General features: G+C 45.8%; 1 protein-coding gene across 1 annotated transcript; it reads right to left on the minus strand.

Moving 5' to 3' along the window:
* Positions 1-228: 228 nt before the first annotated feature.
* Positions 229-10,649, minus strand: LOC144606146 (cytochrome P450 2D3-like). Its single transcript, XM_078421943.1, has 8 exons — positions 10,440-10,649; positions 8,551-8,566; positions 7,464-7,616; positions 6,175-6,335; positions 3,390-3,563; positions 2,011-2,145; positions 1,310-1,451; positions 229-410 (listed from the first exon to the last, which is right to left on the minus strand). The coding sequence occupies exons 1-8, from the start codon at positions 10,647-10,649 to the stop codon at positions 229-231; spliced, it is 1,173 nt and encodes a 390-aa protein (XP_078278069.1).
* Between the last annotated feature and the right edge of the window lie 48 nt (positions 10,650-10,697).

Here is a 10,697-nt window from a genome sequence, read left to right on the forward strand (position 1 = left end):
TGCAGATGGTCCAGGTTGAACCAGTTTGGTTCCTTGTACCTAGTGGGGCCTGCCTCAGAGCAGAACTGCCCCCTGAAAGCGACATTTGGAATAAGATACAGTATATATGATTTTCATACTTAACAATTTTTAAACTATTAGCATACCTAAAAAAAATCAATGTGTTTGTGATTTGATTACATGAACGTCAGAGAAGAATGGATGCCCTCGTTTTCTCTCCATTACACCTCATCTGGTTTTAACACAGAGACGATAGGGGGGTGAACAGAGGGTAATTCCATATTTTGCTTCCCTGAAGTTCGGCCGTGGTTCGTTTTCCGGGAGAAAGAAGGTGAAGTGTTGGAGCAAGGACGTGAAGAATATAAAGAGCTCCTTCTTTGCCAGCTGCTCCCCCAAACACACACGGTGACCTGTGGGGTGAGAGTAAGAGTGGTTAGTGACCCGGGAGGGGCACTGGCAGGTTCACACTGACTGTACAGGAATGAGTTGCTGCATATTGCTGCCCCATTGCTGTACAACTGTGGTGTGATCAGATCCTGAAGTCCCAGATTATGTGAAGCAAATTTGCCAATTCCCACTCTGGCTAAGAAATTCCCCAGACCCATTCCTAGTGTAACTGGCAGGAGGATCTGAATGGTGTTATGTTACTGCGTGTTTTTGCAGTCTGCTCATGATTAGACACAGCAGTGTAAGGAATTTAATGCACTTCTTGGATTTTAGTTCCCCACAGTCCAGAATCCCAATGTCATCCTGCCTAAACCAACCCCGGTTAATCTCTCACGGAAGCAGTTCACTCCCAGCCTTTATCAATGTTAATCAAATGCTCGGAGGTAGACACAAAATGCTGGAGTAACGCAGCAGGACAGGCAGCTTCTGTGGAGAGAAGGAATAGGTGATGTTTCAGGTCACGACCCTTCTTCTGACTGTTGTCAGGTGTCTCGACCCGAAACGTCACCCATTCCTTCACTCCAGAGATGCTGCCTGTCACGTTGCGTTACTCCAACATTTTGTGTCTACCTTCGATTTAAACCGGCATCTGCAGTTCTTTCCTACACACTTAAGCAAATGCTCATTTATCTCACTTTGTCAACATAAAATGTGCTCTTTCAGCACTTAGCTGACCATTAAGTATTTTAACATTTGACTTAAATTTAGATGTTAATGAACTGAACCATATAAATCCAGGAGCAAGCTCCTCCACTACTTCCACATAGTGCAGAAGATCGAGCTGGATATCCATAACCACAGTTTTTAATACATTCTAATAATCTCGTTCAATACATTTAACAACCCATGAATCCCACATTACCTGCAGAGAATGGGATGAAAGCTTCCGGCTTCACGAACATCCCGTCCGAATTCAGGAAATGTCCCGGATTAAACTCACGTGGAGTCAACCAAACGTCTTCATCATACAAGGCTGAGGTAATGTTTGGAAAAATTGTTGTTCCCTAAAAGTCATTTAAGGAGAGACAAATTAGTCAGCAACAGGATGGTCGGTGCGGACACAAAGGACCTGTTATCACACTACATCTCTAAACTCTACCTAAGTCTCTTGCCCCAGGTAGAAGAATTGAGAACCAGAGGACGTAGGTTTAAGGAGAGGGGGGCGAGGGGGAGATCTAATAGGAACCTGAGGGGTAACGGGTTTTTTACACACATAGGGTGGTGGGTGTATGGAACAAACTGCCACAGGAGGTCGTTGAGGAGGATACATTTGCAATGTTTAAGAAACATTTGGACGTGTGAATGGATCGGATAGGTTTAGAAGGATATGGGCCAAACTCAAGCAGTTAGAACTTGTGTAGATGGGACATGTTGGTCAATGTGGATAAGTTGGGCCAAAGGGCCTGTTTCCACACTATATGACTCTATGACTCTAAATTATTTTATGATACCTTTCCTAATACGCTTCTGCTGTTTTTTGATACTGTCGCACTGCTCCTCCATATCTCCTATCAACACAAAGATATTCATGATAAGAGAGAATTTGTTGCACTTACACTGTACATCAGGATGGAGCACCATGAAGAGCAAGGCCCAGTTCAGGGTGGTGGAGGTGGTCTCTGTACCTGCAGCAAAAAGGCTAAATAATGTCCCCTTCATGTTGGACTCTGGGAAACTTGTGTTGGGGCTGTGTTTCATCTGAGACCCAAATAAGAGAACCAGTGTTAAGATGCAGAATCAAAGATAGATCATGGAAACAGTGCTGAAGTCAGCCATCCTGTGTTAAAAGTGCCTTGAAATGGTATAATACACTGGTGTGGTGACAACTGGAGTTGAACATCCAATTCTGGCCTGAACATTCAAGGAAGATGTCAAGGGCCTGAGAAAAAATTCCAGTTGAGATCTTGATGAGGGTTGAGAGGAGACTTGAAAAAGGTCCTCGGGATCAGGACTGGATTAGACAGAGTACACGGAGAGAAGAGAATCAGGCAAAAGCAGAGAGCTGTTGATCTGAAATTGATGGGCATCAACGAACCATGTAATTGAAGATCCAAGTGGTACAAAGCATTGCACAATGTCAGCTGTGAAAATGATGCAGAGAGGCTTCAGGGGATATAAACAGGAGACGTGAACAGGTGAGGAAATGGCAGACAGAATATGATGAGGAAGCTCCACATTGATGGATAATGGAAAGGCAGGCTGCTTACAGGTGAAGAATTGAAAAGACTGGTGTTCAGAGAGAAATGGGTGCATTATGGACCAAATGCATGGCAATGGGACCAGTTGAGATTATACAATAGTTAGTATGGACTGATTCTGTAATGCAAACTCCATGATTAATCTATGATAAAGAACATGCAGATACACAATTAATTCAGAAGGTAAAGGGCGGCGCGGTGGTGCAGCGGTAGAGTTGCTGTCTTACAGAGCCTGCAGCGCTGGAGACCCGGGTTCGATCCCGACTACGGGTCTGCCTTTACAGAGTTTGTATGTTCTCCCAGTGACTACGTGGGTTTTCTCCGAGATCTTCGGTTTCCTCCCGCACTCCAAAGACGTACAGGTATGTCGGGTAATTGGCTTGGTGTATGTGTAAATTGTCCCGAGTGTGTGTAGGGTAGTGTTAATGTGCGGGGATCGCTGGACGGCGCGGACTCGGTGGGCCGAAGGGCCTGTTTCCGCACTGTTTCTCTAAAATAAACTAAGCTAAATGTAGCAAGAGGATTTGAGTACAACTATAGAGATATTTTGCTCCACTATATACATCCCTGGTGAATCTGCGCCTGGAATATTGTTTCTGGCTTCACAATCTAAGGAAGGACAGGTCAACAAGTGTAGGGCACAGCAATTACAGACCCTTTCCCGCCAAGGAGACAACATGGGAAAGGAATGGAAAACACGACGTAATGTATGGTGCTTGGAATACCCCAGTAATCATCACCTACCTTCTCCCGTTGTGTAAAGAAAGCATCAATGAAGTCCCTGGGATTATCTGGATCCCATGACTCTTTGTGCCTTGTGATTCTTTCTTCCAAAAACCGAATGGCTTTATCGTGATTTTCATGTATTTTGTTTTGTGGGCCCGGGAGGTATTGAACAAAAGGGAAGGTATTCATCAGCTGAAACAAAAACAGGACTTGAAATTTAAAACATTCGTGTTCATAAGGGGATTGAAGGCTTTTTGGGCAAGTTTGCAGATGATGCTAAGATCGTTGGAGGGGCAGCTGGTGTACAGGAAGCAAGGACTCTGCAGAAGGACTTGGACAGTTTAGGAGAGTGGGCACAGAAGTGGCGGATTAAATTGAGTAAAGCAAAGTGCAGAGCCATGCATTTTGGTAATAAGAATAAAGATGGTAGATTATTTTCTAATTCAGAAATCAGAGGTGCAAAGGGACATGAGAGTGCTGGTACAGGACTCCCAAAAAGTTCATTTGCAAGTTGAATCGGTAGTAGGAAAGCAAATTCAATGCTAGCATTTATATCAAGAGCGGCCACGGTGGTGCAGTGGTAGAGTTGCTGCCTTACAGCGAATGCAGTGCCGGAGACCCGGGTTTGATCCCGACTACGAGTGTTGTCTATACGGAGTTTGTACGTTCTCCTCGTGACCTGCGTGTGTTTTCTCCGAGATCTTTGGCTTCCTCCCACACTCCAAATTAATTTAATGAATTAATTAAAATTGTTGAAAACATGAGCGACGCAGTGGTGCTGGTTTCCGACAGGCATGTTGATGGACACACCACACATCTCTGTCCTCCATAAAGCCGGCAAGCTCCTCTTTTGTCTCTACACATGCATCTTCCATCAACGTCTTCAGCAGTCCAAAGACGTGCAGGTTTGTAGGTTAATTTGCTTGGTAAATGTAAAAATTGTCCCCAGTGGGTGTAGGATAGGGTTAATATGCGGGGGTCGCAGGTCGCTGCGGACCCAGTGGGCCGAAGGGCCTGTTTCCACACTGTATCTCTAAACTAGAAACTAAACTAAAGAGGACTGGAATTCAAACACTGAGATGTAATGCTGAGGCTCCGTAAGGCTCCAGTCAGGCCGCATTTGGAGTACTGTGAACAAATTTGGGGAAGGATGTGCTGGTCTGGAGAGGGTCCAGAGGAGGTTTACAAGAATGATTCCAGGAATGAGTGGGTTAGCATATGATGAGCTTTTGACAGCACTGGGCCTGTGCTCGCTGGAGTTTAGAAAGTTGAGAGGGGACCTCATTGAAACTTACAGAATAATGAAAGGCATAGATAGAGTGGATATGGAAAGGATGTTTCCAGTGGTGGGAGAGTCTAGGATAAGAGGCCGTAGCCTCAGAATTACAAGACGCTCTTTTAGAAAGAAGGTGAGGAGGAACTTCTTTAGTCAGAGGGTAGTTAATCTGTAGAACTCAGTGTCACAGAGGCCTGCGGAGGCCAAGTCAATGGATATTTTTAAGGCAGAGATAAACAAATTCTAGAATGGGTGTCAAGGGTGAAGGGGAGAAGGCAAGAAAAAGGGATTTGAGGCAGAGATCAGCCATGATTGAAGGGCAGAGTAGACTCGATGGGTGATGGCCTAATTCTACTCCTATAACGTGAACTTGTGAATGAACAAAAATTTGGTTTTCACTGAGATAATGTGAGCCAGGATGCGATGGAAGATGTGGGTTTATTATTGTCTGGCCTGCCATGGGAGGGAGGAGGGAGGGGAAGGATGGAGAGAGGAGGGAGGGGGAGGGAGGGAGGGAGGGAGGGAGGGGGAGGGAAGGAGGGAGGGAGGGAGGGAGGGAAGGAGGGAGGGAGGGAGGGAGGGAGGGAGGGAGGGAGGGAGGGAGGGAGGGAGGGAGGGAGGGAGGGAGGGAGGGAGGGAGGGAGGGAGGGAGGGAGGGAGGGAGGGAGGGAGGGAGGGAGGGAGGGAGGGAGGGAGGGAGGGAGGGGGAAGGGGAGGGAGGGAGGGAGGGAGAGGGAAGGGGAGGTAGGGAGAGGGAGGGGGGATGGGAGGTGGGGTGGATAGGACACAGGGAGTAGGATGAACTTATTAATTATTGGTTTTATTAACGGCGGATGAAGCCATTTGGTTAATAGGTCAATGAGGGTCATTAATGAGAGAGAGAACATAAAAAAAGGAGCAGGTTGCCTCGGTAGGGGTCGAGCTGTCTGTCCGTGGGTGCGGGGGGAAGAGAGGGGAAGTTTTGTTGCCTCCATCACAGTGAGGGGGTGTTTGGAGTCACTGTGATGGATGTTTGTGTTGGGGTCGTGTGTCCTGTGTTCTTTTCTTTTTTTGCTGTGTCTTGTGACTGCTGAAATTTCGTTCGGTGTTTGTGCCAAGTGACAATAAAGTTTTGTTATGTTATGTTATGTTATGTTATGTAAAGGTAAGGCTTAGTAGATCAGGCAGTGTTAGTGAAATTACAGAGAGAACTCAAATAAAGGTTACATTCCCACTCCAACTTGTGTGTCTGCGGCCTCCTGTAATGTTATAATGAGGACCAACGTAAACTTGAGGCATAATACCTCGACCTCCATCCAGACATATTCCAACCTTCTGAACTCAATATCAATCTCAACAACTTCACATAACTTGCTTCCCCTGTTTATATCAGAACCGTCTGGTTCGGCTGCAAATTACCCATCTATAATATTTACTCAGTTCTTTTCAGTCTCCTATCACCGCCTGGAATACATTTGAGATGGACTGAAAGGCAGAGCCTTACATTGCCTACAAGTGGTTCATCGTCAAATGAGCAACCTGCCTTACCTGGCCCCAAAATCCACCTTCCAATATGAAGCTTTCTTCAAGCATGTGTAAAAATGTAAGGAACTTTTCGTCACGATATTCAAAACGTTCCCCAAAGATAATCGAACAGATAATATTTGCAGTCGCATAAGTTAAGTGGAAGTGTGGATCAAAAGGGCAATCTGAATAAATGGAAAGGTATTATAAGTTATTTTTCCAAAGTAATGACGGTAGAAACAATTAAACTCTGAAGAAACAGTCATTCATCAGCTGACATAAGATGAGGGTTTCATGACTGCTATACTTTCTACTGTTGGCACAAACTGCTCATGGTTGCTTTTTCATAAGGTTCCCATTTCCAGTCATTTGGAACACTGCTTAACAGCACATAAGGTTCTCACTTATACAGCCTTGGTTCTTCAATGCTCTCCTAGCCAGTCTTTGTATTCCACCTTCCTTAAACATGAACTCTTTCAAACCTGTTGCCCACATCCTTCATGCAAACCTTCTTATGAGATTCAGCAAATCCACCACCTAAAATGCTCAGTCCCTCCATGGGATTTGTCCCATCTCTGCAACCCTTCTCCAGCACCGCAACACTCTTTCCCCTAATTCTGGGCCTTTTTGTATCCTTCATCAGTTACATTACCCCTTCAGCTGCACGGGTTCCCCGTTCATTTTCAGACCACAGTACAATTAAGGGGTTGGATGGGTTTATGAGTAAAGGCCAAAGTTCAGATAATCCACAAAGGAGGGATTTTTTTCTGCTCCTACTTGTGTTCTCTAAACCTGACAACTTCCAGGTCCATACCACTTCACATGTCTAACTCTCTGCCATTCAGATACTGCTCAAAACCTTTGATCAAATGTTCAGTCACATGGCCTAATGGACCTAGGTTGGTCTGGGTGCACTCCTATGAAACAGATTGGAAACTCGTCACGTAGGACAGGCACCATCAATGCAAATGGTTGAGATTTGCTTCAGAGCTCCATCAGAAGCAGCTGTCAAACAGTGTCATCCCTCTCAGGTAAACCCATATCTATCTTCAAGAGAAAGGTGAAACAGCTCTTTTATTCCCCTCCCCCCTCCCAATGGCAACTCTGGTCCAATTCTCTCTCTTCCATTGGCAAAAGTGCAGGAAAACTGGAGATGTTTTGATCAGACAGGATTTGAGCTTAAACTGATGGATCTTTTCAAAATGCCCATTAAATCATACATTCCTGTTACACACGGGCTTTGCCAAAGCGTGAAAATTCCCACAGTACTGCGACAATGAAATAAGGCAGTGGCTTCCTCTGAATTAACTCACCTTGTTCACCTTCAAAGGCTTGGCTTAAAAATCCAGCCTCTTCTGCAATTCGCAATTCAAGAGACTTCTTTCCGAGCCCAAAGTTTTTTAGTGTCGAAAGTGCAAATCTTCTCTGTCCTTTCCACCAGTCACCATACTTTGCGAACACAATACCTGGATGGAGGTTGCAGGAATATTGTTTCATTCCGATTTGTTTTCAGCCAGTCGTTAGACAGGTTCACTAGGTTAATTCCCGGAATGGCGGGACTGTCGTATGTTGAAAGGCTGGAGCGATTGGGCTTGTATACACTGGAATTTAGAAGGATGAGGTGGGATCTTATTGAAACGTATAAGATAATTAGGGGATTGGACACATTAGAGGCAGGAAACATGTTCCCAATGTTGGGGGAGTCCAGAACAAGGGGCCACAGTTTAAGAATAAGGGGTAGGCCATTTAGAACGGAGATGAGGAAGAACTTTTTCAGTCAGAGAGTGGTGAAGGTGTGGAATTCTCTGCCTCAGAAGGCAGTGGAGGCCAGTTCGTTGGATGCTTTCAAGAGAGAGCTGGATAGAGCTCTTAAGGATAGTGGAGTGAGGGGGTATGGGGAGAAGGCAGGAACGGGGTACTGATTGAGAGTGATCAGCCATGATCGCATTGAATGGCGGTGCTGGCTCAAAGGGCTGAATGGCCTACTCCTGCACCTATTGTCTATTGTCTATCGTCTATTGTCTAATAGAGTCTACAGAAATTGAGAGAATAACCCAGGCCCTCCTTGTGGTGCGGGTTCGTCATCTGTTCAACCAATGCTCTTTCTCAAAGTATACAATTATGTTAATATTGTGCACCATGAGACAGGACTAAGCAATCTGTAGGATTTTCAGTGCCATAAAGACCTGGGAACATGTTGACAGGAAGGTCACAATGATCAACTTGCTAAGTCTCAAAGACTGTGCATTGGCAGTTCCACTTCTTTACTTCATTGAATACAGAAACTAAACTAATGACAAGTGGTGAACCCCACACCCGCAATTCAAGGCACTTCAAAGGGGGATTTTCTCTCAGTTAATGGTCAAAGCCAGTAACTTTTATGGCATAATCCTCACAGACTGGCTTTTAGCTGAACCTGCAGTTATGGTAAACAGGACAACAAGTTACCTTGAGAGAGTACCTTCCATTGTAATTATAGTGAATCTGTGGAATTCTCTGCATCAGAAGGCAGTGGAGGCCAATTCTCTGAATGCATTCAAGAGAGAGCTAGATAGAGCTCTTAAGGATAGCAGAGTCAGGGGGTATGGGGAGAAGGCAGGAACGGGGTACTGATTGAGAATGATCAGCCATGATCACATTGAATGGCGGTGCTGGCTCGAAGGGCCGAATGGCCTCCTCCTGCACCTATTGTCTATTGTCTATAAAAAACTGACAGAACGAGAGTGGGTTGAATAAAGAGAGAGGCAGAGAAACCACAGTAGATCTTGGGGTGTAGGCAAAAGTGGAAAATGTGTGATCTGTATTCACTGTGATGAAGGACTTCATAGCGGGAGAATTCAGGGAGGCAGATAGAGAAATTCAAAGGCACCTTAATATTATAAATGAGAAGATGTTTGATATATTAGCAGGCTTAAAGGTGGAAAAATCTTCTGGATCTGAGATGTATCAGAGACTGCTCTAACTTACTAGACCCGTGACAGAAATGTTTAAATCTTTACAGGCCAAACATGAGGTGCTAGATGACTGGATGATAGCAAATGTGGTGCATTTAATCAGGCAGGGCAGCAGGGATAAGCCAAGTAACAGGAAGAACCCTCCACCACCAGCCTCTGCTTCCGTGTACCAAGCCAATTTTGATCCAATTTGCCTATATGGTTTAGCTCCCAATGGCTCCAATCTCTTTGGCCAATTGCCCAAGTGGGGACTTGAAAAAGGTTTGACCAAAGTCCATGCAGACGACATAAACTACACTGCCTTTCTTACCATTTATTTGCTATTGCATTATCTCTAAAAAGAATTAATCAATTGTGTCACGCCAGATCTCATTGTCATTGTAACTCGCTCACGGAGGCCAAATGCAACGTTGAACAGTCGCTAAGTTCTCACCAGACGCTGCACTGGTTTATTCCACAGGCTTTACTCCTATTGTCTCCCATCTGACACCCTTTTGTTTCTTTTTCATGTCTCGCTTTGTTATTGACTCCACCTATCTGCCAACACTCCTCCCCCTCCCCACCCACCCACCCACCCACCCCTCACCTATCACTAGTCAAGCTTTCCCCTGCCCAACTCTCTTTCCCAGCTATTTGCCGACTACTACAATCAGTCCGAAGAAGGGTCCCAACCTGGAACGTCACCCGCCGATGTCTTCTACAGATGTTGCGTACAAAGCATTTTATCGGGGTGCATCAATTCATGGTTTTGGAACAGCTCCATCCAAGACCGCAAGCAATTGCAGACAATTGTGGACGCAGCCCACACCATCACACAAACCAACCTTCCTTCCATTGACTCCATTTACACCGTGGCAACGCCAGCAGCATAATCATGGGCTAGTCGCACCCTGGCCACTCCCTCTTCTCCCCTCATGCAAGAGGTAGACATGTGTGAAATCTGCTGCTTCTTCTTCTTCTTCTTCTTCTTCTTGGGGGGTCATGTTGTCGACCTCCCCGTGGTGAGCCCTGTCAACTGACTCCAGTCAGGCGAACGACAACAAACAGAGACGGCAGAAGCAGAAAAAAACATCAGAAGCCATGATCAGGCAACTGAACCACTGTACCAACAACTAGAGAGCAGTCCTGGGCTGCTGTCTATCTCATTGGAGACCATTGGACTATCTTTGATCGGACTTTACTGGACTTTAACTTGCACTAAACGTTATTCCCGTTATCATGTACGCGTACGCCTTGCATGGATCGTCTGTCTTTCCGCTGACTGGTTAGCAAGCAACAAAAGCTTTTCACTGCACAATAAACCGTGACAATAAACTGAACTCTCGCTGTCTTTACCTTTGCGAATGACAGGTGCGGGTTGTTCAGATCCACTTGCAGCAGGTTGCCGAGGAAAGGCAGAGCCCGGGGCCCGGGAGGGTAGTTGCCACACTTCTTCCTCCTCTTCATCAAGTCAAAGGCCAGGGCAAAGACGGTGCAGAACACGGCCAGCACCGGGAACACGCCAAACACCCTGAGCACCACCTCGGGGAGAGCCCACAACTCCATGTTCCCCGGAGACAACGAGCGGCAAACTAACTGGAGGGGGGGAGGGAG

Source organism: Rhinoraja longicauda, chromosome 26 (genome assembly GCF_053455715.1).
Source record: "Rhinoraja longicauda isolate Sanriku21f chromosome 26, sRhiLon1.1, whole genome shotgun sequence".
Taxonomy (NCBI): domain Eukaryota; kingdom Metazoa; phylum Chordata; class Chondrichthyes; order Rajiformes; family Arhynchobatidae; genus Rhinoraja; species Rhinoraja longicauda.